This window comes from Salvelinus alpinus, chromosome 22 (assembly GCF_045679555.1).
Source record: "Salvelinus alpinus chromosome 22, SLU_Salpinus.1, whole genome shotgun sequence".
Taxonomy (NCBI): Eukaryota; Metazoa; Chordata; class Actinopteri; order Salmoniformes; family Salmonidae; genus Salvelinus; species Salvelinus alpinus.
In genome coordinates, this window is record NC_092107.1 from 47,168,340 (window position 1) to 47,196,058 (window position 27,719).

At 46.9% G+C, this 27,719-nt stretch overlaps 1 protein-coding gene and 1 long non-coding RNA gene across 2 annotated transcripts; both read right to left on the reverse strand.

Moving 5' to 3' along the window:
- Positions 1-252: 252 nt before the first annotated feature.
- LOC139549559 (arylacetamide deacetylase-like) lies at positions 253-19,218 on the reverse strand. The gene is made up of 5 exons (XM_071360185.1): positions 18,943-19,218; positions 15,083-15,311; positions 6,258-6,327; positions 1,172-1,343; positions 253-1,018 (listed from the first exon to the last, which is right to left on the reverse strand). The coding sequence occupies exons 1-5, from the start codon at positions 19,081-19,083 to the stop codon at positions 404-406; spliced, it is 1,227 nt and encodes a 408-aa protein (XP_071216286.1). The 5' UTR covers positions 19,084-19,218; the 3' UTR covers positions 253-403.
- A 1,450-nt stretch (positions 19,219-20,668) lies between these two features.
- Positions 20,669-23,005, reverse strand: LOC139549560 (uncharacterized). Its single transcript, XR_011669912.1, has 2 exons — positions 21,632-23,005; positions 20,669-21,587 (listed from the first exon to the last, which is right to left on the reverse strand). It is a non-coding gene; the product is annotated as an uncharacterized lncRNA (long non-coding RNA).
- Between the last annotated feature and the right edge of the window lie 4,714 nt (positions 23,006-27,719).

A 27,719-nucleotide genomic window follows, 5' to 3' on the forward strand; every position in this document is an offset into this window, starting at 1 on the left:
CTGTGACCTTAGGGGTGATAATAAAACAACACACGGGCTTTTATAGTGATCTACGATTCAGCTGCAGAACCAGATGGATATGTCCAAAATTAAATGTACAGCACTTGGCTTCATCAAATGTCTTGTAACTGGCATCAGTTGGTCTGCCTCATTGGTTTCCTTGGTGATTAGAAAATCCAGGCTAACCAGTATATGACTTGCATCTGGTGTTGTTGTTGGGATGTAGTAGCAGAGTGTAAAACCCCTTAGTAGGTGCCCTTTTTTAATTACAGACAGACAGTGCTTTAGTTTTAAAAATAAACAAAAGATGAGTAAAAACAACCAAAGATTCAAAAAATTAAAGTACAGTAGCACATAACAGGTGCTGGGTTGCTATGGGAAACAGGAATGAACATTCTGTTTTCTACAAGTTATGCTGCAGCCATCTGATGAAGTTCTCCGTCATTGTGCGTCCAATCAGGAAGTCGGTTGGCCACACGGTGAACATGAGGGCGCCGTGGAAACCTCCGGCGTAGTGTTCGTGCGTCACCTCGACTCCGGCGCGACGCAGTCGTGCGGCATACATCACCCCGTCGTCCCGCAGCACATCGTACTCACACGTCAGAACGTAGGCCTTGGGTAGCGAGCGTAAAACGGCATCCGGGACCAGCAGGGGCGAGGCCCGGGGGTCAGCGATAGAGCGCGATGGCCCGCCCGCCCCTCCCGCCGACAACGCCACGACCGGAACGCTGTAGTTGTACGTCCCCCGGTAGGACTCTGGCAGGAAGGCACTCCAGTTGACGAAGTTGAGCAGCGCAGCGGACTCTGGGCTGTTGTGAGTGTTGGTCATCATGGCTGTGAAGAAGGTCTTGTCGCTGGTGAAGTATTCGCTCCAGAAGCGCACCATAAGGGTGCGGGGCAGGATAGGCATGTTCTGGTTCTGCTGGTAGGACGGGGTATTGAGGTCCAGAGCCTGCAGCACAGGGTAGAGCAGGGCCTGGACCTTCAGCTGCTGCTGCTGTTCTGGATCCTGCTGCAGCTGTAGACACACACACACACGACTATTAGAACTAGTGGTCTGTACTGTACTGCAGCCATGGGACACACACACACACTAACATCTAACCTGCTGGGACACACACACACTACCATCTAACCTGCTGGGACACACACACACACACCAACATCTAACCTGCTGGGACACAGCTGCAGCCAGGTTTCCCCCGGCGCTGTCCCCAGATACAGCGATGCGTAATGGGTCGACAGAGTACTGGGCCAGGACCGCCCTCTGGAGGAAGTGCTTCACCACGCGGTACACATCCTCATACGGGACAGGGAAATGGTGCTCGGGGGCCAGGCGGTACCTGGGCAGAAACAGGGGAGGGGTTAGATAGAATTCAGGTCATCTCACCTGTACCAGCTGAGTTGCACTACCGGTCAAAAGTTTAGAACACCTACTCATTCAGGGGTTTATTTCTACATTGTAGAATAATAGTGAAGACATCAAAACTATGAAATAGCACATATGGAATCATGTAGTAAGCAAAAAAAGTGTTTAATCAAAATATATTTTATATTTTATATTTTCAAAGTAGCCACCCTTTGCCTTGATGACAGCTTTGCACACCCTTGTAATTCTCTCAACCAGATTCATGAGGTAGTCACCTGGAATGCATTTCAATTAACAGGCGTGCCTTGTTAAAACTTCTTATGGCTGGGGGCAGTGTTGAGTAGCTTGGATGAATAAGGTGCCCAGAGTAAACTGCCTGCTACTCAGGCACAGAAGCTAAGATATGCATATTATTAGATTTGGATAGAAAACACTCTGCAGTTTCTAAAACTGTTTGAATGATGTCTGTGAGTATAACAGAACTTATATGGCAGGCAAAAACCTGAGAAGAAATCCAACCAGGAAGTGGGAAATCTGAGGTTTGCCTATCCAATATACAGTGTCTATGGGGTCATATTGCACTTCCTAAGGCTTCCACTAGATGTCAACAGTCTTTAGAACCTTGTTTGATGTTTCTACTGTGATGGATGAGGGTATAAGAGCTGATTGAGTCAGGGGTCTGGCAGAGTGCCACGAGCTCACTCAGGCGCACCTCCGTGAGAGTTAGCTGCGTTCCATTGCATTTCTACAGACAAAGGAATTCTCCTGTTGAAACATTATTGAAGATTTATGTTAAAAACATCCTAAAGACCGATTCTATACATCGTTTGACATGTTTCTACGAACTGTAATGGAATTTTTTGACTTTGTCTGGCCTGTTATTTGGACATAAATTATGGACTTTATCGAACAAAACAAACATTTATTGTGGACCTGGGATTCCTGGGAGTGCATTCTGATGAAGATCAAAGGTAAGTGAATATTTATAATGCTATTTCTGACTTCTGTTGACTCCACAACATGGCGGGTACCTGTATGGCTTGTTTTTGTGTCTAAGCGCCGTACTCAGATTATTGCATGGTGTGCTTTTTCCATAAAGTTTTTTTTAAATCTGACACAGCGGTTGCATTAAGGAGAAGTTTATCTAAAGTTCCATGTAAAACACTTGTATCTTTTATCAATGTTTATTATGAGTATTTCTGTAAATTGATGTGGCTCTCTGCAAAATCACTGGATGTTTTGGATAGAAATATGAACTTTATCGAACAAAACATACATGTATTGTGTAACATGAATTCCTATGAGTGTCATCTGATGATCATCAAAGGTTAGTGATTAATTTTCTCTATTTCTGCTTTTTGTGACTCCTCTCTTTGGCTGGAAAAATAGCTGTGTTTTTCTGTGACTAGGTACTGACCTAACATAATCAGACGGTGTGCATTCGTCGTAAAGCCTTTTTGAAATCGGACACTGTGGTGGAATTAACAACAAGTTTATCTTTAAAATGGTGTAAAATACTTGTATGTTTGAGGAATTTTATATTATGAGATTTGTTGGTTTGAATTTGGCGCCCTGCACTTTCACTGGCTCAGCCGTGAGAAGTTAATTTGTGGAATTTCTTTCCTTCTTAATGCATTTGAGCCAATCAGTTGTGTTGTGACAAGGTAGGGGTGGTATACAGAAGATATCCCTATTTGGTAAAAGACCAAGTCCATATTATGGCAAGAACAGCTCAAATAAGCAGAGAAATGACAGTCAATCATTACTTTAGGACATGAAGGTCAGACAATTTTGAATATTTCAAGAACTTTTAAAGTTTCTTCAAGTGCGGTCGCAAAAACCATCAAGCGCTATGATGAAACTGGCTCTCATGAGGACAGCCACAGGAAAGGAAGACCCAGAGTTACCTCTGCTGAAGAGGATAAGTTCATTAGAGTTACCAGCCTCAGAAATTCCAGCCCAAATAAATGCTTCAGAGTTCAAGTAACAGACACATCTCAACATCAACTGTTCAGAGGAGACTGCGTGATTCAGGCCATCGTGGTTGAATTGCTGCAAAGAAACCACTACTAAAGGACACCAATAAGAAGAGACCTCTTGCATGGGCCAAGAAACACGAGCAATGGACATTAGACCAACCTCCTCATCCTGTATAATCTATGTACTGTATAAAGGCTAGCTGATACAAGAGCATAGCTTTACATTAGATGGTTTGGAGATAAAAGACAAGTCATATAATGATACTGTATAATAAAGTCATATAATTCAGCCCATGAACACATGAAGCAGTTTGGAGAATAAAACATTTTAGCATTGGAATGTTGTTCAGAGGAATTTGGCTGGCAGTCTGCACACACACAGTACACCCACACTATCTCGCTCTCACTCACCCTCAGTACTACTGTACACACCCATAGGAATTTAGGGAAGGAATCTGGGAAGGAATCCAATTTTGTGATTAAGGAAGAGCCAATTCACTCTCACCCAGTTGCTTATTACTAGTACTGGTAACACCCGAGCGAGGGGAGAGCGAAGAGGAAGAGCAGAGAGAGAGAGCAGAGTGAGAGCGGAGAGAGGAGAGAGAGCGGAGAGAGAGCAGAGAGAGAGCAGAGAGAGCAGAGAGAGAGCAGAGAGAGAGCAGAGAGAGAGCGGAGAGAGAGCGGAGAGAGCGGAGAGAGCAGAGAGAGCGGAGAGAGCAGAGAGAGAGCGGAGAGAGAGCGGAGAGAGAGCGGAGAGCGGAGTGAGAGCGGAGAGCGGAGTGAAAGCGGTGAGAGCGGAGTGAGAGCGGAGTGAGAGCGGAGAGAGAGCGGAGAGAGAGCGGAGAGAGAGCGGAGAGAGAGCGGAGAGAGAGCGGAGAGCGGAGTGAGAGCGGAGAGCGGAGTGAGAGCGGAGAGCGGAGTGAGAGCGGAGAGAGAGCGGAGTGAGAGCGGAGAGCGGAGTGAGAGCGGAGTGAGAGCAGAGGGAGAGCGGAGGGAGAGCAGAGGGAGAGCAGAGGGAGAGCAGAGGGAGAGCAGAGGGAGAGCAGAGGGAGAGCAGAGCGGGAGCGGAGAGCAGAGTGAGAGCAGAGCGAGAGCGGAGAGCAGAGTGAGAGCAGAGCGAGAGCGGAGAGCAGAGTGAGAGCAGAGCGAGAGCGGAGAGCGGAGTGAGAGCGGAGCGAGAGCGGAGAGCGGAGTGAGAGCGGAGCGAGAGCCGAGCGAGAGCGGAGTGAGAGCGGAGCGAGAGCGGAGCGAAAGCAGAGCGGAGCGAGAGCGGAGCGAGAGGGGTGCGGACCGAGAGCGAGAGCGGAGAGAGGGGCGCGGGCCGAGAGCGAGAGAGGGGCGCGGGCCGAGAGCGAGAGAGGGGCGCGGGCCGAGAGCGAGAGAGGGGCGCGGGCCGAGAGAGGGGCGCGGGCCGAGAGCGAGAGAGGGGCGCGGGCCGAGAGCGAGAGAGGGGCGCGGGCCGAGAGCGAGAGAGGAGCGCAAAGAGGGGAGAGCAAAGAGGGGAGAGCAAAGAGGGGAGAGCAAAGAGGGGAGAGCAAAGAGGGGAGAGCGTGAGAGAAGATCGAAGAGGGGAGAGCGTGAGAGAAGATCGAAGAGGGGAGAGCGTGAGAGAAGATCGAAGAGGGGAGGGCGTGAGAGAAGATCGAAGAGGGGCGTGAGAGAAGATCGAAGAGGGGCGTGAGAGAAGATCGAAGAGGGGCGTGAGAGAAGATCGAAGAGGGGCGTGAGAGAAGATCGAAGAGGGGCGTGAGAGAAGATCGAAGAGGGGCGTGAGAGAAAATCGAAGAGGGGCGTGAGAGAAAATCGAAGAGGGGCGTGAGAGAAGATCGAAGAGGGGCGTGAGAGAAGATCGAAGAGGGGCGTGAGAGAAGATCGAAGAGGGGCGTGAGAGAAGATCGAAGAGGGGCGTGAGAGAAGATCGAAGAGGGGCGTGAGAGAAGATCGAAGAGGGGCGTGAGAGAAGATCGAAGAGGGGCGTGAGAGAAGATCGAAGAGGGGCGTGAGAGAAGATCGAAGAGGGGCGTGAGAGAAGTTCGAAGAGGGGCGTGAGAGAAGATCGAAGAGGGGCGTGAGAGAAGATCGAAGAGGGGCGTGAGAGAAGATCGAAGAGGGGCGTGAGAGAAGATCGAAGAGGGGCGTGAGAGAAGATCGAAGAGGGGCGTGAGAGAAGATCGAAGAGGGGCGTGAGAGAAGATCGAAGAGGGGCGTGAGAGAAGATCGAAGAGGGGCGTGAGAGAAAATCGAAGAGGGGCGTGAGAGAAGATCGAAGAGGGGCGTGAGAGAAGATCGAAGAGGGGCGTGAGAGAAGATCGAAGAGGGGCGTGAGAGAAGATCGAAGAGGGGCGTGAGAGAAGATCGAAGAGGGGCGTGAGAGAAGATCGAAGAGGGGCGTGAGAGAAGATCGAAGAGGGGCGTGAGAGAAGATCGAAGAGGGGCGTGAGAGAAGGTCGAAGAGGGGCGTGAGAGAAGATCGAAGAGGGGCGTGAGAGAAGATCGAAGAGGGGCGTGAGAGAAGATCGAAGAGGGGCGTGAGAGAAGATCGAAGAGGGGCGTGAGAGAAGATCGAAGAGGGGCGTGAGAGAAGATCGAAGAGGGGCGTGAGAGAAAATCGAAGAGGGGCGTTAGAGTGAGAGCGAGAGCGGAGCGCGAAGAGTGGAGCGAGAGCAGCGGAGAGCGAGACACAGCGGAGAGGGCATGAAAGAGAGAGAAAGAGAGATGGCAAAAGGTAGAGAGTGTGTGTGTGTGTATTTATGTCTACCAAATCAAACGAGAGCTGCCTTTCCACAATTTCTCCAAATATAAACATGCAGATGTTTATCGTCGGCCTATCGGAGCTTTCACAGCAGCCTGTTAGATAAGCTATATAACAGAACACCAGCTGTATGTCAGATACACAAAGATATACTCACTCTACAGACACGACCACAGAGTTAAGATCCATGACCATCTGCCTAGCCAGGAGGTCGTATGGTCCCATTCCTGCACACAGAGAGGAGAGCAGAGAGCCATCAGAGACTAGGTCATCTAATATCATATTATATCATCAACAGCTGCAACGTTCTCAATAGTATGATGAGCATCTCATTCTCAATACTCTTGTAGTCCTGGAAAGTAACACACACACACAGCAGATTCCAGGCAAAACATGACACGTGTGAAATGATAGCCTTTGGTTACCAGGGTCTCTGTGCTGAACAGCTTAAACAGAGCTGATGTTCCTCAGGAGACGTGGAGGGTGAACAGAGTGTAAATTAATTCTATAGTAAACTATACTACACACTAGAGGTTGACTGGCCGATTAATTAGGGACGATTTCAAGTTCTCATAACAAATCGGTAATCGACATTTTTGGACGCCGATTACATTGCATTCCATTAGTAGACTGCTTGGCAGGCTGACCACCTGTTACGCGAGTGCAGCAAGAAGTCGAGGTAAGTTGCTAGCTAGCATTAAACTTATCTTATAAAAGAAAATCAATCTTAACATAATCACTAGTTAACTACACATGGTTGATGATATTACTAGTTTAACTAGCTTGTCCTGCGTTGCATATAAACTATGCGGTGCCTGTTAATTTATCATCGATAAATAAAGTGGTGATCCTAACTGACCTAAAACAGGGAATTTTTACTAGGATTAAATGTCAGGGATTGTGAAAAACTTAGTTTAAATGTATTTGGCTAAGGTGTATGTAAACTTCTGACTTCAACTGTATATGAAATACAAATGGTATAGAGAGAAATAGTCCTATAATTCCTATAATAACTACAACCTAAAACTTCTTACCTGGGAATATTGAAGACTCATGTTAAAAGGAACCACCAGCTTTCATATGTTCTCATGTTCTGAGCAAGGAACTTAAACGTTAGCTTTCTTACATGGCACATATTGCACTTTTACTTTCTTCTCCAACACTTTGTTTTTGCATTATTTAAACCAAATTGAATATGTTTCATTATTTATTCGAGACTAAATAGATTATTACTTATGTATTACTGTCACGTTCCTGACCTGTTTTATCTTGTTTTTGTATGTGTTTAGTTGGTCAGGGCGTGAGTTGGGGTGGGCATTCTATGTTTTGTGTTTCTATGTTGGGTTTAATGTGTTGCCTGATATGGTTCTCAATTAGAGGCAGGTGTTTGACGTTTCCTCTGATTGAGAACCATATTAAGGTAGGATGTTCTCACTGTTTGTTTGTGGGTGATTGTCTTCCGTGTCCGTATGTACAGTGGGGAGAACAAGTATTTGATACACTGCCGATTTTGCAGGTTTTCCTACTTACAAAGCATGTAGAGGTCTGTAATTTTTATCATAGGTACACTTCAACTGTGAGAGACGGCATCTAAAACAAAAATCCAGAAAATCACATTGTATGATTTTTAAGTAATTAATTTGCATTTTATTGCATGACATAAGTATTTGATCACCTACCAACCAGTAAGAATTCCGGCTCTCACAGACCTGTTAGTTTTTCTTTAAGAAGCCCTCCTGTTCTCCACTCATTACCTGTATTAACTGCACCTGTTTGAACTCGTTACCTGTATAAAAGACACCTGTCCACACACTCAATCAAACAGATTCCAACCTCCACAATGGCCAAGACCAGAGAGCTGTGTAAGGACATCAGGGATAAAATTGTAGACCTGTACAAGGCTGGGATGGGCTACAGGACAATAGGCAAGCAGCTTGGTGAGAAGGAAACAACTGTTGGCGCAATTATTAGAAAATGGAAGAAGTTCAAGATGACGGTCAATCACCCTCAGTCTGGGGCTCCATGCAAGATTTCACCTCGTGGGGCATCAATGATCATGAGGAAGAAGAGGGATCAGCCCAGAACTACACGGCAGGACCTGGTCAATGACCTGAAGAGAGCTGGGACCACAGTCTCAAAGAAAACCATTAGTAACACACTACGCCGTCATGGATTAAAATCCTGCAGCGCACGCAAGGTCCCCCTGCTTAAGCCAGTGCATGTCCAGGCCTGTCTGAAGTTTGCCAATGACCATCTGGATGATCCAGAGGAGGAATGGGAGAAGGTCATGTGGTCTGATGAGACAAAAATAGAGCTTTTTGGTCTAACTCCACTCGCCGTGTTTGGAGGAAGAAGAGGTATGAGTACAACCCCAAGAACACCATCCCAACCGTGAAGCATGGAGGTGGAAACATCATTCTTTGGGGATGCTTTTCTGCAAAGGGGACAGGACGACTGCACCGTATTGAGGGGAGGATGGATGGGGCCATGTATCGCGAGATCTTGGCCAACAACCTCCTTCCCTCAGTAAGAGCATTGAAGATGGGTCGTGGCTGGGTCTTCCAGCATGACAACGACACGAAGCACACAGCCATGGCAACTAAGGAGTGGCTCCGTAAGAAGCATCTCAAGGTCCTGGAGTGGCCTAGCCAGTCTCCAGACCTGAACCCAATAGAAAATCTTTGGAGGGAGCTGAAAGTCCGTATTGCCCAGCGACAGCCCCAAAACCTGAAGGATCTGGAGAAGATCTGTAAGGAGGAGTGGGCCAAAATCCCTGCTGCAGTGTGTGCAAACCTAGTCAAGAACTACAGGAAACGTATGATCTCTGTAATTGCAAACAAAGGTTTCTGTACCAAATATTAAGTTCTGCTTTTCTGATGTATCAAATACTTATGTCATGCAATAAAATGCAAATTAATTACTTAAAAATCATACAATGTGATTTTCTTGATTTTTGTTTTAGATTCCGTCTCTCATAGTTGAAGTGTACCTATGATAAAAATTACAGACCTCTACATGCTTTGTAAGTAGGAAAACCTGCAAAATCGGCAGTGTATCAAATACTTGTTCTCCCCACTGTATGTTCGTACCATTTACATTTACATTCAAGTCATTTAGCAGACGCTCTTATCCAGAGCGACTTACAAATTGGTGCATTCACCTTATGATATCCAGTGGAACAACCACTTTACAATAGTGCATCTAACTCTTTTAAGGGGGGGGGGGGGGTTAGAGGGATTACTTTATCCTATCCTAGGTATTCCTTAAAGAGGTGGGGTTTCAGGTGTCTCCGGAAGGTGGTGATTGACTCCGCTGACCTGGCGTCGTGAGGGAGTTTGTTCCACCATTGGGGTGCCAGAGCAGCGAACAGTTTTGACTGGGCTGAGCGGGAACTGTACTTCCTCAGAGGTAGGGAGGCGAGCAGGCCAGAGGTGGATGAACGCAGTGCCCTTGTTTGGGTGTAGGGCCTGATCAGAGCCTGAAGGTACGGAGGTGCCGTTCCCCTCACATCTCCGTAGGCGAGCACCATGGTCTTGTAGCGGATGCGAGCTTCAACTGGAAGCCAGTGGAGAGAGCGGAGGAGCGGGGTGACGTGAGAGAACTTGGGAAGGTTGAACACCAGACGGGCTGCGGCGTTCTGGATGAGTTGTAGGGGTTTAATGGCACAGGCAGGGAGCCCAGCCAACAGCGAGTTGCAGTAATCCAGACGGGAGATGACAAGTGCCTGGATTAGGACCTGCGCCGCTTCCTGTGTGAGGCAGGGTCGTACTCTGCGAATGTTGTAGAGCATGAACCTACAGGAACGGGTCACCGCCTTGATGTTAGTTGAGAACGACAGGGTGTTGTCCAGGATCACGCCAAGGTTCTTAGCACTCTGGGAGGAGGACACAATGGAGTTGTCAACCGTGATGGCGAGATCATGGAACGGGCAGTCCTTCCCCGGGAGGAAGAGCAGCTCCGTCTTGCCGAGGTTCAGCTTGAGGTGGTGATCCGTCATCCACACTGATATGTCGGCCAGACATGCAGAGATGCGATTTGCCACCTGGTTATCAGAAGGGGGAAAGGAGAAGATTAATTGTGTGTCGTCTGCATAGCAATGATAGGAGAGACCATGTGAGGATATGACAGAGCCAAGTGACTTGGTGTATAGCGAGAATAGGAGAGGGCCTAGAACAGAGCCCTGGTGGACACCAGTGGTGAGAGCACGTGGTGCAGAGACAGATTCTCGCCACGCCACCTGGTAGGAGAGACCTGTCAGGTAGGACGCAATCCAAGCGTGGGCCGCGCCGGAGATGCCCAACTCGGAGAGGGTGGAGAGGAGGATCTGATGGTTCACAGTATCAAAGGCAGCCGATAGGTCTAGAAGGATGAGAGCAGAGGAGAGAGAGTTAGCTTTAGCAGTGCGGAGCGCCTCCGTGACACAGAGAAGAGCAGTCTCAGTTGAATGACTAGTCTTGAAACCTGACTGATTTGGATCAAGAAGGTAATTCTGAGAGAGATAGCAGGAGAGCTGGCCAAGGATGGCACCTTCAAGAGTTTTGGAGAGAAAAGAAAGAAGGGATACTGGTCTGTAGTTGTTGACATCGGAGGGATCGAGTGTAGGTTTCCAGCTGTTTTTTTCAGAAGGGGTGCAACTCTCGGTCTCTTGAAGACGGAAGGTACGTAGCCAGCGGTCAAGGATGAGTTGATGAGCGAGGTGAGGTAAGGGAGAAGGTCTCCGGAAATGGTCTGGAGAAGAGAGGAGGGGATAGGGTCAAGCGGGCAGGTTGTTGGGCGGCCGGCCGTCACAAGACGCGAGATTTCATCTGGAGAGAGAGGGGAGAAAGAGGTCAAAGCACAGGGTAGGGCAGTGTGAGCAGAACCAGCAGTGTCGTTTGACTTAGCAAACGAGGATCGGATGTCGTCGACCTTCTTTTCAAAATGGTTGACGAAGTCATCCGCAGAGAGGGAGGAGGGGGGGGGGGGGGGGAGGAGGATTCAGGCGGGAGGAGAAGGTGGTAAAGAGCTTCCTAGGGTTAGAGGCAGATGCTTGGAATTTAGAGTGGTAGAAAGTGGCTATAGCAGCAGAGACAGAGGAGGAGAATGTAGAGAGGAGGGAGTGAAAGGATGCCAGGTCCGCAGGGAGGCGAGTTTTCCTCCATTTCCGCTCGGCTGCCCGGAGCCCGGTTCTGTGAGCTCGCAATGAGTCGTCGAGCCACGGAGCAGGAGGGGAGGACCGAGCCGGCCTGGAGGATAGGGGACATAGAGAGTCAAAGGATGCAGAAAGGGAGGAGAGGAGGGTTGAGGAGGCAGAATCAGGAGATAGGTTGGAGAAGGTTTGAGCAGAGGGAAGAGATGATAGGATGGAAGAGGAGAGAGTAGCGGGGGAGAGAGAGCGAAGGTTGGGACGGCGCGATACCATCCGAGTGGGGGCAGTGTGGGAAGTGTTGGATGAGAGCGAGAGGGAGAAGGATACAAGGTAGTGGTCGGAGACTTGGAGGGGAGTTGCAATGAGATTAGTGGAAGAACAGCATCTAGTAAAGATGAGGTCAAGCGTATTGCCTGCCTTGTGAGTAGGGGGGGAAGGTGAGAGGGTGAGGTCAAAAGAGGAGAGGAGTGGAAAGAAGGAGGCAGAGAGGAATGAGTCAAAGGTAGACGTGGGGAGGTTAAAGTCACCCAGAACTGTGAGAGGTGAGCCATCCTCAGGAAAGGAACTTATCAAGGCGTCAAGCTCATTGATGAACTCTCCAAGGGAACCTGGAGGGCGATAAATGATAAGGATGTTAAGCTTGAAAGGGCTGGTAACTGTGACAGCATGGAATTCAAAGGAGGCGATAGACAGATGGGTCAGGGGAGAAAGAGAGAATGTCCACTTGGGAGAGATGAGGATCCCAGTGCCACCACCCCGCTGACCAGAAGCTCTCGGGGTGTGCGAGAACACGTGGGCAGACGAGGAGAGAGCAGTAGGAGTAGCAGTGTTATCAGTGGTAATCCATGTTTCCGTCAGTGCCAAGAAGTCGAGGGACTGGAGGGAAGCATAGGCTGAGATGAACTCTGCCTTGTTGGCCGCAGATCGGCAGTTCCAGAGGCTGCCGGAGACCTGGAACTCCACGTGGGTCGTGCGAGCTGGGACCACCAGGTTAGAGTGGCAGCGGCCACGCGGTGTGAAGCGTTTGTATGGTCTGTGCAGAGAGGAGAGAAGAGGGATAGACAGACACATAGTTGACAGGCTACAGAAGAGGCTACGCTAATGCAAAGGAGATTGGAATGACAAGTGGACTACACGTCTCGAATGTTCAGAAAGTTAAGCTTACGTTGCAAAAAATCTTATTGACTAAAATGATAGTTGGCTAGCTGGCTAGCTAGCAGTGTTGCTAGCAGTGTTGACTAGGTAGGAGAACGGCGGCGCTAGCTAACGGCGGCGCTAGCTAACCTCGATAATTACTCGATAATTACTCTAAACTACACAATTATCTTAGATACAAAGACAGCAAAGACAACTATGTAGCTAGCTAACACTACACTAATCAAGTCGTTCCGTTGTAATGTAATAGTTCCTACAGTGCTGCTATTCGGTAGAAGTTAGCAAGCTGGCTAGCTAGCAGCTAGCAGTGTTGACTACGTTAGAAGGACGAAAATACCACACGGGACTGTAGCGTTTGTTTGTAGTCTGTACCTGTTCGTGCGTTCTTCGTGTATTTGTAAGTTCTCATGTTTTAGGTCAGTCTACGTCGTTTATTTGTTTTGTAGTTTATTAAAGAGTTTTCGTGTTTCGTTGTTCTGTTAATAAATATTCATTATGTATTCATCACCCGCTGCGCCTTGGTCCGCTCATTCACCACAAGACGACCGTTACAATTACAAGTTACATTAAGTTAAAATAAGTGTTCATTGTTCATTCAGTATTGTTGTAATTGTCATTATTACAAATATATATATATTTTTTAAATTAATTCAGCTGATTAATCGGTATCGGCTGTTTTTGGTCCTCCAATAATCGGGATCGGCGTTGAAAAATTATAATCGGTCGACCTCTACTACACCGTTGTACACTACATACTGTTGTATCGCTCAATCATGTCTAAATCAAATCAAGTTTATTTTATATAGCCCTTCATACATCAGCTAATATCTCGAAGTGCTGTACAGAAACCCAGCCTAAAACCCCAAACAGCAAGCAATGCAGGTGTAGAAGCACGGTGGCTAGGAAAAACTCCCTAGAAAGGCCAAAACCTAGGAAGAAACCTAGAGAGGAACCAGGCTATGAGGGGTGGCCAGTCCTCTTCTGGCTGTGCCGGGTGGAGATTATAACAGAACATAGCCAAGATGTTCAAATGTTCATAAATGACCAGCATGGTCAAATAATAATCAGGAGTAAATGTCTGTTGTCTTTTCATAGCCGATCATTAAGAGTATCTCTACCGCTCCTGCGGTCTCTAGAGAGTTGAAAACAGCAGGTCTGGGACAGGTAGCACGTCCGGTGGACAGGTCAGGGTTCCATAGCCGCAGGTAGAACAGTTGAAACTGGAACAGCAGCAAGGCCAGGTGGACTGCGGACAGCAAGGAGTCATCATGCCCGGTAGTCCTGACACATGGTCCTAGGGCTCAGGTCCTCCGAGAGAGAGAAAGAGAGAGAGAAAGAGAGAATTAGAGAGAGCATACTTAAATTCACACAGGACACCAGATAAGACAGGAGAAGTACTCCAGATATAACCAACTGACCCTAGCCCCCCGACACATAAACTACTGCAGCATAAATACTGGAGGCTGAGACAGGAGGGGTCAGGAGACACTGTGGCCCCATCCGATGATACCCCCGGACAGGGCCAAACAGGAAGGATATAACCCCACCCACTTTGCCAAAGCACAGCCCCCGCACCACTAGAGGGATATCTTCAACCACCAACTTACCATCCTGAGACAAGGCCGAGTATAGCCCACAAAGATCTCCGTCACGTCACAACCCAAGGGGGGGCGCCAACCCAGACAGGAAGATCACGTCAGTAACTCAACCCACTCAAGTGACGCACCCCTCCTAGGGACGGCATGAAAGAGCACCAGTAAGCCAGTGACTCAGCCCCTGTAATAGGGTTAGAGGCAGAGAATCCCAGTGGAGAGAGGGGAACCGGTCAGGCAGACAGCAAGGGCGGTTCGTTGCTCCAGAGCCTTTCCGTTCACCTTCACACTCCTGGGCCAGACTACACTCAATCATATGACCTACTGAAGAGATAAGTCTTCAGTAAAGACTTAAAGGTTGAGACCGAGTCTGCGTCTCTCACATGGGTAGGCAGACTATTCCATAAAAATGGAGATCTATAGGAGAAAGCCCTGCCTCCAGCTGTTTGCTTAGAAATTCTAGGGACAATTAGGAGGCCTGCGTCTTGTGACCGTAGCGTACGTGTAGGTATGTACGGCAGGACCAACTCGGAAAGATAGGTAGGAGCAAGCCCATGTAACGCTTTATAGGTTAACAGTAAAACCTTGAAATCAGCCCTTGCCTTAACAGGAAGCCAGTGTAGGGAAGCTAGCACTGGAGTAATATGTTCTAGTCAGGATTCTAGCAGCCGTGTTTAGCACTAACTGAAGTTTATTTAGTGCTTTATCCGGGTAGCCGGAAAGTAGAGCATTGCAGTAGTCTAACCTAGAAGTAACAAAAGCAGTATGTAGTACGTACTTACTATAGAATGTTGTAGTATACAGTAGAATACTATAGTAAATACTACAGTAATATCCGCAAAAACATCACATTCCTAAAAAAATATATATAGTACTGTACTACAGTATTTCATTGGCATATACCCTGCTCATTCCCCTCCCCCATATCACTGGGGCCTCTGGTTATTTCTTGGCTCGGTTCCCAGTGCCGACATTCAGCCCACTGAACCTCTCCGACGTTACGCTGGTTGGATTCCAACATCCTTTAGCCATTCAATGCAACTTTCATTTCCTCCCTTGAGCGACACCACCTGTGATCACAAATACACATGTAAATCCACTACTCACTGGCGCTGCCCAGGCACCATCCTCCTCCGTGCAGGTATATGACTGCTCTCCTCAGCTCGGTGTTGCCGCCCTGCAGTTTGGGCTGGTACACCACCACCTCCACCCCATCAAACAGCTCCTCTGTAACGTGCACACGTTGGTCTGACACGGGGAACACGCGCTCAGCAAAGGTGATGAACATCATCACCCCCATGTAGTCCTTCAACCCCAGCAGCTCACTGAAGTCTGCCTGAGAGAGAGAGAGGGGAAGAGCGAGAGAGAGAGGGGAAGAGCGAGAGAGGAAGAGCGAGAGAGAGAGGGGAAGAGCGAGAGAGAGAGGGGGGAAGAGCGAGAGAGAGAGGGGGGAAGAGCGAGAGAGAGAGGGGGGAAGAGCGAGAGAGAGAGGGGGGAAGAGCGAGAGAGAGAGGGGGGAAGAGCGAGAGAGAGAGAGGGGGGAAGAGCGAGAGAGAGAGGGGGGAAGAGCGAGAGAGAGAGGGGGGAAGAGCGAGAGAGAGAGGGGAAGAGAGAGAGAGAGAGAGGGGAAGAGCGAGAGAGAGAGAGAGGGGAAGAGCGAGAGAGAGGGGAAGCGCGAGAGAGAGGAAGAGCGAGAGAGAGGGGAAGCGCGAGAGAGAGGAAGAGCGAGAGAGGGGAAGAGCGAGAGAGGAAGAGCGAGAGAGGAAGAGCGAGAGAGAGAGGGAGGGGAAGAGCGAGAGAGAGAGGGAGGGGAAGAGCGAGAGAGAGAGAGAGGGAGGGGAAGAGCGAGAGAGAGAGGGAGGGGAAGAGCGAGAGAGAGAGGGAGGGGAAGAGCGAGAGAGAGAGGGAGGGGAAGAGCGAGAGAGAGAGAAGGGAGGAGCGAGAGATACAGAAGGGAAGAGCGAGAGATACAGAAGGGAAGAGACAGAAGGGAAGAGAGAAGGGAAGAGGGAATGAATATAGGCATACAGTTACAAGGGATGTTGTGAGGGAGGAAAAAACAGGGGGAGAGAGAAAGAGGAGAGAGAAGGAAGAGAGAAATATGGATAAAAGAAAGAGATATGGATAAATATAAATAAAATCTGAGGGAATCAGATGTTCATTAACTGCAATCAAACAAGAGAGGAACAAGCAGGGGAGTAAAGGGCTTCCTCCTGAGTCATGTGAGCTCCAGAGGGGATCTACAGTCGAGGCCCCAGCTGTCCACCAGAGACCCCAGCTGTCCACCAGAGGGAATCTACAGTAGAGGCCCCAGCTGTCCACGTGAGGCCCCAGCTGTCCACCAGAGGGAATCTACAGTAGAGGCCCCAGCTGTCCACCAGAGGGGATCTACACCAGAGGCCCCAGCTGTCCACCAGAGGCCCCAGCTGTCCACCAGAGGGAATCTACAGTAGAGGCTCCAGCTGTCCACCAGAGAGAATCTACAGTAGAGGCCCCAGCTGTCCACCAGAGGGAATCTACAGTAGAGGCCCCAGCTGTCCACCAGAGGGGATCTACACCAGAGGCCCCAGCTGTCCACCAGAGGCCCCAGCTGTCCACCAGAGGGGATCTACAGCCGAGGCCCCAGCTGTCCACCAGAGGCCCCAGCTGTCCACCAGAGGCACCAGCTGTCCACCAGAGGCCCCCAGCTGTCCACCAGAGGGGATCTACACCAGAGGCCCCAGCTGTCCACCAGAGGCCCCAGCTGTCCACCAAAGAGAATCTACAGTAGAGGCCCCAGCTGTCCACCAAAGGCCCCAGCTGTCCACCAGAGGGGATCTACAGCAGAGGCCCCAGCTGTCCACCAGAGAGAATCTACAGTAGAGGTCCCAGCTGTCCACCAGAGGGAATCTACAGCAGAGGCCCCAGCTGTCCACCAGAGAGAATCTACAGTAGAGGCCCCAGCTGTCCACCAGAGGGGATCTACAGTAGAGGCCCCAGCTGTCCACCAGAGAGAATCTACAGTAGAGGCCCCAGCTGTCCACCAGAGGCCCCAGCTGTCCACCAGAGAGAATCTACAGTAGAGGCCCCAGCTGTCCACCAGAGGCCCCAGCTGTCCACCAGAGGGAATCTACAGCAGAGGCCCCAGCTGTCCACCAGAGAGAATCTACAGTAGAGGCCCCAGCTGTCCACCAGAGGGAATCTACAGCAGAGGTCCCAGCTGTCCACCAGAGGGAATCTACAGTAGAGGTCCCAGCTGTCCACCAAAGGCCCCAGCTGTCCACCAGAGGGGATCTACAGCAGAGGCCCCAGCTGTCCACCAGAGGCCCCAGCTGTCCACCAGAGGGAATCTACAGCAGAGGCCCCAGCTGTCCACCAGAGAGAATCTACAGTAGAGGCCCCAGCTGTCCACCAGAGGGAATCTACAGCAGAGGCCCCAGCTGTCCACCAGAGGGGATCTACAGTAGAGGCCCCAGCTGTGCACCAGAGGGAATCTACAGCAGAGGCCCCAGCTGTCCACCAGAGGGGATCTACAGTAGAGGCCCCAGCTGTCCACCAGAGGGAATCTACAGCAGAGGCCCTAGCTGTCCACCAGAGAGAATCTACAGTAGAGGCCCCAGCTGTCCACCAGAGGCCCCAGCTGTCCACCGGAGGGAATCTACAGTAGAGGCCCCAGCTGTCCACCAGAGGCCCCAGCTGTCCACCAGAGGCCCCAGCTGTCCACCAGAGGCCCCAGCTGTCCACCAGAGGCCCCAGCTGTCCACCAGAGGCCCCCAGCTGTCCACCAGAGGCCCCAGCTGTCCACCAGAGGGGATCTACAGCAGAGACCCCAGCTGTCCACCAGAGGCCCCCAGCTGTCCACCAGAGGGGATCTACAGTCCTGTTGTTATTAAAGGCACCGGCCAAACATGTCAGTAAAGGCTCCTTCCTTGCTCTTGGACAGAGACAGGCATGACCGTGGATAATTCAATTGAGAAAAATGTTACATAAATCGCTGACTGAATACCAGGAGAAGTCACCCCCCCCCAGGCCCTCATAATCAAAATGTATTTGTTTCACTCAACCGGGACCGAGCGAAAGATTGTCTGCTTAATAACTGATTTATACTGCATGTTCATTTGGAGAAAATATTTCAGTTTATTCTTCTGGACAACATTTTTATCTGGACCCAGTTCAATGGGGATATTGAGCATTTTTTCTCCAAATAATAATAATAAGAAGAAATCTAGTCAGGGGGGAATTCTGTTTAATTTAACCATTTCTCTCTGTATAATATATGTTATAATTTGAAATAAATACTTTAAAAAATGTCGTATTATATATTATTGTAACGACCCTGGGTTTATAAGCGCGGAAATCACACTGCCGCACGAGAATGCTTTTGTGGCACAGTCGATAGCGCGCCGGACTTCGGGCTAGAAGGTCGAGGGTTCGAGACCTGCTCCCTGCTGTTTCATTACATTATCTATAATCGAGAAACTTCTCTGGTGTCATGCTGGGATATAAACAGTCGTCTAATCTGGTGTTCCTCCGTTCATAAAGCATCGATTATCTTTATTAGGGTCTATAATTAGAACAGGTGAGCAGGACTACAATACCTGGATTACCGTCTAATATAATCTGGTGTGACTGTCATTCAGCATGTCTGCATGTACCCAACAACCTCAGCGGAATCCATTTACTACGCTACTAACTAGGCTGTGTACCTAGGCTGTGTAACTAGGCTGTGTACCGTGCCAAAGGTCTGGCCAATAACAACTTCATTCCAGTCAAACATCATAAAAACATTATTGATTTATATAAATGCATGTCTTTTACGCATGACTCCCACGCACATCGGAGAAACGTAACTTTGAGTATGATTCCTCTTAGATAGTAAAATCACAGTATTAAAAACACATCAACAGAATAAAATCAGCCTCATATATTTCCTGAATCAACAACGAATATAATAGGTCATTGTTTATCAATTCAAAGTATTTTTTTACCAGGTGGCTGAGACTTCTGAAGAAGCAGTCGGTCAACATGAGTTTCCATCTCTCCTCTATCTCGTCTGGAATGGGCTGGTAAACGTAATAAGATGTGAACGCTCCTAAAGACAGGAGTAAAAATATGCCTTTCAACCGCATTTTACGAATCCCCAGCTATTGATGGAAGGGTGGAGAAAGAAACTGTGCCAGTTTTGCTTGTTAACAAGTCACTTCAATCCGCGCACAGCGTCATATCGTACTCATTATCGAACTGAGCCAACCAGATATGAACGCACGTGTTAAGAGTTATCTGATCTTTATAAGCGAGCATGACGTATGGAAGGCCAAGAGGTTCAAATCGTTTTACCCGGAACACGTCTTGTAATTATCATTTTTCACTTGCTTTTTTCAAGTATCAAATGTAATTTTCTGTACACGTGATTTTTTTTCACCTGTTCAGTGTGTGTTTACAGGTGATTTGAACACTTGTTATGGTCATTTTTACACTCGTTCATTACACCTGTTCAGTGTGTGTTTACAGGTGACTAGAACGCGTGTTATGGGCATTTTTACCCTCGGTCATTACACCTGTACAGCCTATTGGGTAAGGAATGGCGTTGTTGTAGTTGTTTTTACATAATTGCCTAACATTTTTTATTTAGTAGCTAACGTCACATTTTGTGTTTTTTTTAAGCATTTCTGTATTGAAAAAAAGCACAAAGGTTTCCTAATTCATAAAGGTATTTTTTCATTTTAATTAGCTATCCATCATTTTTCCTTGTCTGAAGTATCAAGCTAAATATCAAGTTAAAAAAATAAGTTATGACACTTTTCATCCACTAGAGGGGATTGTTTTGCGAAAAGTACCTACTTTTCCAAACCCCCATTTGTTTGATAACTACATTGAAGCAATAATAGTCACTATACTTTCCAAACCACAAAGGCTGAATTCAAATGTTATCTAAAAGGGAATTTATAAACTGTTACCGAGGCAGCGGAGGAAGGACCAGGGTTCACAACATTTTAGATAAATAAGCTTCTTCTTCACTGCACCTGTACATAGCCCATCTGTAAATAGCCCATCTATCTACCTCATCCCCATACTGTGTTTATTTATTTATATTGCTCCTTTCCACCCCAGTATCTCTACTTGCAGTCATCTTCTGCACATCTACCATTCCAGTGTTTAATTGCTATATTGTAATTACTTCGCCACCATGGCCTATTTATTGCCATATCTTACCTCATTTGCACTCACTGTATCGACTTTTTGTGTTATTTTTTTTCTACTGTATGTTTTGTTTATTTCATGTTGTTGCATGTGTCGAATTGCTATGCTTTATCTTGGCCAGGTCGCAGTTGTAAATGAGAACTTGTTCTCAACTAGCCTGGTTAAATAAAGGTCAAATTCTTGTGCGTATGGAAAATGTCTGGGATCTTTTATTTCAGCTCTTGAAACATGAGACCAACACTTTACATGTTGCATTTATATTTTTGTTCAGTGTGTTTATACACGTCCATGTGAAAATGTGATGCAAACTGAGACGGCACCACTCAAGTTGGTAATCCAATGTTTTGAAAATTAATTCTCAGTACAAACAGTACAAAACATTTTAGCAAACATAAAATAAGTGAGTTTTGACTGAATAGATAATTAATAAATGTTCCAAAACAATACATTATACTATAGACCTGCTAAATTACTCACATCCAGCATTTAAAAAAAAACATTAGAAACAGAATATACTAAAATAACAATGTATTTATTTCAGATGTAACAATTATTCATGAAGCAAACACTGTATGACTTGGTGAAGGTGTGGGAGAAAGAAGCATTCTGTTTTCCTCCCCCTCCTTCATCCCTGGTGCTCGTTCAACATGGCATTTGGAGATTCCTGTGATCAACAGTCATAAACATGTCATTCTGAACAGCAACATCTTCCTAACAAGAATTTAGACCAGTTGACAATTCAACAGAATGCAGTCTTGTTCATGTTGATCATCGGTACAACATGAGACAGATACTGTAGCAAGCCATGGTATATCAGACCGTATACCACGGGTATGAGTCAATATTACTTGTTTACTGTTGTAATTACGTTTGTAACCAGTTTATAATAGCAATAAGGCACCTCAGGGGTTTGTGGTATATGGCCAATATACCAGGGCTAAGGGCTGTATCCAGGCACTTCGCGTTGCGTCGTGCATAAGAACAACCCTTAGCCGTGGTATATTGTCCATATACCACAAACCCCTGAAATGCCTTATTGCTTAAATATAACACAGATACAGATTATGAGCATGTGAGGTTTCACATAATAATAATAATGTTACTACTACTAGCTCCCTGCTTTTCCTGAACATGTTTATCTGATATAGTTAGTTATTATTGTTCTAGCTTGCTCATCCATAGCAGGCTTTTCTCCTCCTCGCTGGTCTTCAGGTGCTTGACTACCTGTTCATCAAGTTGTGGCTGTAACATGGACATTGCAATAGAACAACAACTAGATACACGTAGAAATAAAGGGTTCTTCAGCTGTTCCCATAGTATAACCCTTTTTGGTTCCAGGTAGAACCATTTTGGGATGCATGTAGAACCCTCCGTGGAAAGGGTTCTACATGGAAGCCAAAATGGTTATACTTGGAACCAACAAGGGTTCTACCTGGAACCAACAAGGGTTCTACCTGGAACCAACAAGGGTTCTACCTGGAACCAACAAGGGTTCTACCTGGAACCAACAAGAGTTCTTCAAAAAGTTATCCTATGGGGACAGCTGAATAACTTTCTAAGTTCTGGATAGCACCTTTTTTTCTAAGAGTGTAGTTTTATCAGATAGACCTTTTCAGGAAAAGCAGCTCATTTAGCAAGCTAATAAAATGTCTCTGATATAACGAGCTAGTAATTAAAGTTCTATAAGCGTTCCTCCTCCTCGCTGGTCTGCAGATGCTCGAGTACTTGATTATGATGTTGTGGCTGTAATGTTGCAAAAAAAGAAGAACAATAACTCGAACTAACACCTTTATCAGATAGAAATTGTCAGGAAAAGCAGCTCATTTAGCAAAGCCACTAAAATACCTATTGAATTGGTTCAACCTTGAAATACTACTCAAGATACAAGATACATCATGAACAAGACTCCCGTGTGGCTCAGTTGGTAGAGCATGGCGCTTGCAACGCCAGGGTTGTGGGTTCATTCCCCACGGGGGGACCAGGATGAATATGTATGAACTTTCCAATTTGTAAGTCGCTCTGGATAAGAGCGTCTGCTAAATGACGTAAATGTAAATGTAAAGATAGAGATCTTACCTCTTTATCTCTGTAGCAGGTTGCTCTGACCTCGTCTGGGCACTGCAACAGACACATCTTATTCCACATGCTCTACTCTAGATTCTGCAAGGAGCTAGCCTGTTTCTCTTAAAACATTAGCTAATAGCTAAGTTAGCCAATTTGAGCAAATCAATCTCAGCTTGCTAACTAGCAAAGCCAAACAATTACACAACAAATATACACAAAGTAAACAACTATTTTGTAACTAATGTTAGTCTCAAACAAATGACAAGTACAAATAACTATTACTCTGTTCTACAACGTAACAACCATTAGTTACAGGCTAGAGTCTAGACAGAAGAATATTGCTAGATAGCTAACCAGCCATTCTATTTCAATGAAAATAAACTAATTTAGCAATCCAGCGTCAGCTTTGTAGTTGTAATGCAATGTGGGAAAAGATGTTATAATTTCTTCATCCATTTTTCTCACAAACGCCTTGCTGTAGCGTTTGCATTTTGTAAATGTAATTGACTAATTTGAACAACTTTGATCCATATTAAGAAACATCTCCTCCCTCCCTGAATACGCGACTCATCTCGACAGGCCGGAAGTCAAACAAAGTCAAAGTTCCGGATATTGAGGTGGGAGGGGCTACAACGTGGTACGTTCAGACGCAGGAAATGTGTCCCTTACTACGCATGCGTTCAGGACGTGTGCGGTGGAACAATTTCATGCGTCTGAAAGTACAACATTTAAAAGTTGTAATCGCTTGGTGTACATTTTTACACGTGATTCTTCAGCATGTCCTTTCTGCCATGAACAGGTTAATAAAGTGCCTGTCTTCTTAATTTCACACGTTTTGAAATTAAGCATTTGTTTACACTTGATGTTTTTTTTCACCTGTTGTGTTTTCATTTACTGTGAAGTTTTTTTTTTAAAGTAGGAAAATGGTATAGTTGATTTTCTCTGTCCCAAAAGCCATGACGCTTTTCGTAAAGCATTTCTATTTAGAAAAACGAATGTTTATATAGAAGCCCACTGATTGATTCCTTCAAGTAAGCTTAAGATGGGAAAAACATCGACAGAGGAGCTCCTTCTCTAACGTTACCAATTTGTAAGTGTGCAGTTTTATTCCCAGATTTTAGATATATATATTTATACATTCCATCACGGTTTACAACTAGTACAGTATAGCGTTTATGGATGTGTATTAATCTTCTGAAAGTCTGCTAGCATGTTGTGCTATAAGCTTCTGTAAGAAATTGTATAAGATACTGGTAACTTGTTTTAACCACTTCTCAACATAAGCTATAACTTGGCACAACATCCACCCATCCCCCACTATACCCCCACATTTTGTACCTTGTTAAGTAACCACAGACCCACATACTCAACCCTCCCCCATGAATAGGACTCTGTTAAAACAGATGCACATGCATTCTGCTCAAGGATGAGACTTTAAGACAATGAACTGTGGGAAGGGCCAATGGAAACGTCGACATCAGGCCGAACAGGATTACCCACGACCCAGATCGACCAATCGGAAGGCCAGACTTCAAGATCAACCTACTTTGCTAGTTGCCTATATAATCTGTATGTACTGTTTAGAGCGCTCTTCTCCGACGATTCCATAAGAATCAGACAGAAAGGGGCCGTGCACGCTTTTGCCTGATATCTTTACACTTGAATAAAACGGCCTTATTATAAAATTATCCACCTCGTCCTATGTCTCCACTTGTTCTCCTGTCTCCAGTAAACGTTTTATCAACACTTCCCATACTATTGTATTTTAGCCAGCTAAGTTAGCTGGTTATCTTTCTTTTATACTGACTAACGTTAGGCAAGAGGGTGTTGTACCTAGTTTGTTTACTCATGTCATATTGAAGACGTCACCCTTTTCTGACAAGTCATTTGTCATTTCATGCCAACTGTCAGCCCAGGAACTTGTGATATAAATGCATGCCGTCATGGTTATGTCATGTTACTGAAACTATCTATTTCATGCCTACTAGTTAACAGTACAATGTTAGCTATTTTGTGTGCTAACCCAGCTACCTATTTATTTTTCAAAGGCAGGATGGAGACACTGGGATGTATGTCAGAGACCCATACAGGAGTAACCCCGCTGTAGCATCCCTGTAGGCTTGCTTGCCATCTACATAGAGGTCTGGACCTTTATGGCACAGAAATAACAGGATAGGTCTAAACATAATACTGGTGATGTAGCTTTTGTCAAGTGTTTTTAAACTACACTGGTCCAGGGCAAGCATTCCTGGTCCCACTCCTCTCCCTCAATCACTACAGTAGCATTACACTACAGTAATACAGTAGCATTACACTACAGTAATACAGTAGCATTACACTACAGTAATACCGTAGCATTAAACTACAGTAATACCGTAGCATTAAACTACAGTAATATCGTAGCATTACACTACAGTAATATCGTAGCATTACACTACAGTAGCATTACACTACAGTAATACCGTAGCATTACACTACAGTAGCATTACACTACAGTAATACCGTAGCATTACACTACAGTAGCGTTACTTTGAACTTCTATCGCTGCATACTGGAGCTGGTATAAATACCGTCCTCCTGTATCACCAGGAGGTTGGAGATGTGGTCGCCACCATTCCCAGTATGTACCACTTCTGTTTTTCGTTTCCTTCTACTTGGAACGGTGGTTCACACATGTTCTGTTGTCTAATTTCCAGGTGCATACAGGGAGAATTTATTTTTGTGTGCTCCATTTTATTATAGTGGTCTTTCCACATGTCATAAATAGAGTGGATGATTAAAGGGCATTCCTTTCGTTTGACATGTGTGCTCATAGCTCAAGGTGTTTAATCTCTGTCATTGTGTTTTGTGTTTTACAGCCATCGTCTTCAACGTGGAGACGTGGTGACGTACAACAACCTGAAGTTCCAGGTGTGGGATATTGGTGTACAGATGTGTATCAGGTAATGAGATGAAGACCACAAGTCTTCCATGTATATGTTACACCACTGAAAAAGGGGAGAAAGAATCACGATAGTGATACGGAATGTTTACTCATTGAACTTTTAGTGCAATGAGAAAAAGACCGCGAATTCTCCGTGAACTTGAGTGGAGACCAGAGCAATCAATCTCAGGCTCATAGATTAAGAGCATTTAGTAGATCACAGATTAACACTTTTACCCACGACAACATAAAGTAATCAACATAACGTTTACACATTCCTCTCACAATTCGTACCCTTTGTATGCTTGACGGATTTTAACACACTTATATAAATGTTATCAATCTATCAACTAATACTGAGTGCATGATCTTCTTAACCTTCGATGTTTTAAGATCCTCACATACTATGAATTTACTAATACTGTTTAATGTATAACAGGCTATTAGTATTTCCTTTAACCTGTCACATATATGCATAAACACATAGACATTGTTGAGTGTAAAAGGAAGACAGAAGCATCTTCAAGGCGTCTTAAGGCACTGCATCTCAGTGCAAGAGGCGTCACTACAGTCCCTGGTTCGAATCCAGGCTGTATCACATCCGGCCGTGATTGGGAGTCTCATAGGGCGGCGCACAATTGGCCCAGCGTCGTCCGGAGTAGGCCGTCATTGTAAATATGAATTTGTTCTTGACTGACTTGCCTAGAAAAATCACAACTTGCCATTCCTCTTTGTATAAAGGGCCTAGTTGCCTCTGCTCGCCACCCCAACCCTTGTTCCCCTATCCTCATTTTTCGCTCCCAAACGTTCAGTTATTGCCTTAATTCAGCACACCTGGTCTACCAGGTCGGTTAATCAAAAACACGAAGTGCCTGCAATACTCCAGGACCAGGGTTACCAACCTCTGACATACTGTATCGGAGTGCACACACACACACATACACACACACACACACACTGCTTTCATTGTGAGATTTCTGCAATACAACCCAACAAAGCTGGCCATGCTGTTGACAGTTTTTTTTGGTTTTGTTTGAACTTGAGGTTTCACATTACCGGAAAAGGTGTGAATGTCCTTGACAATAGCAACATTCTGGTACATTTACATTTTTACATTTTAGTCATTTAGCAGACGCTCTTATCCAGAGCGACTTACAGTAGAGTGCATACATTTTATTACATTTTTACATACTGAGACAAGGATATCCCTACCGGCCAAACCCTCCCTAACCCGGACGACGCTATGCCAATTGTGCGTCGCCCCACGGACCTCCCGGTTGCGGCCGGCTGCGACAGAGCCTGGGCGCGAACCCAGCCCAGCCTGGGCGCGAACCCAGAGACTCTGGTGGCGCAGCTAGCACTGCAAAGCAGTGCCCTAGACCACTGCGCCACCCGGGAGGTTATGTGATGGTATGTGATGGTAAATGTGATGGGAGACAGTGGTCAGCATAGTTCAGCAGTGAGTTTCCTCCGCGGCCTCAGGCTCGTCCAGTGAGTTTCCCCCACGGCCTCAGGCTCGTCCAGTGAGTTTCCCCCGTGGCCTCAGGCTCGTCCAGTGAGTTTCCCCCACGGCCTCAGGCTCGTCCAGTGAGTTTCCCCCACGGCCTCAGGATCGTCCAGTGAGTTTCCCCCACGGCCTCAGGCTCGTCCAGTGAGTTTTCTCCGCGGCCTCAGGCTCGTCCAGTGAGTTTCCCCCACGGCCTCAGGCTCGTCCAGTGAGTTTCCTCCGCTGCCTCAGGCTCGTCCAGTGAGTTTCCCCCGCGGCCTCAGGCTCGTCCAGTGAGTTTCCCCCGTGGCCTCAGGCTCGTCCAGTGAGTTTCCCCCGCGGCCTCAGGCTCGTCCAGTGAGTTTCCCCCGCGGCCTCAGGCTCGTCCAGTGAGTTTCCCCCGCGGCCTCAGGCTCGTCCAGTGAGTTTCCCCCGCGTCCTCAGGATCGTCCAGTGAGTTTCCTCCGCAGGCTCAGGCTCGTCCAGTGAGTTTCCCCCGCGGCCTCAGGATCGTCCAGTGAGTTTCCCCCGCGTCCTCAGGATCGTCCAGTGAGTTTCCTCCGCAGGCTCAGGCTCGTCCAGTGAGTTTCCCCCGCGGCCTCAGGCTCGTCCAGTGAGTTTCCCCCGCGGCCTCAGGATCGTCCAGTGAGTTTCCCCCGCGGCCTCAGGCTCGTCCAGTGAGTTTCCCCCACGGCCTCATCAGGCTCGTCCAATGAGTTTCCCCCGCGGCCTCAGGATCGTCCAGTGAGTTTCCCCCGCGGCCTCAGGCTCGTCCAGTGAGTTTCCCCCGCGTAATTTTTCTTCTCACTAACATGTCATTCAGTAATATAAGATGAGAGAAATGTAGAGTATGAAGAATTACTTCTCTTACTATTTTACATAACATAATTAACAACTACTACTGAAAAACTGTAATTATTCTACATTTTCCTGTGTTTTTTTGTGTTGATTTTTTTTCACAGGGAAACTCACAAATAGTCACCATGCAGTATGTCCTGAGGTTAATGATGGAGGGTGGGGGTCCACTAAGCTAACATATAGAATTTTTTACGATGGTCATACCGTGGATCATTTCACTATTTGATTTTGAA

Bases quoted from the DNA above. Each gene is read 5' to 3' on its own strand.
- LOC139549559 (XM_071360185.1), bottom strand. From the start codon at position 19,083: ATGCGGTTGAAAGGCATATTTTTACTCCTGTCTTTAGGAGCGTTCACA. The intron at 15,312-18,942 runs GTAAAAAAATAC...TCTCTCTCTCAG, and splicing joins TCAGAAGTCTCAGCCACCTG to GCAGACTTCAGTGAGCTGCT. The intron at 6,328-15,082 runs GTGAGTAGTGGA...CTCTGTGTGCAG, and splicing joins ATGGTGCCTGGGCAGCGCCA to GAATGGGACCATACGACCTC.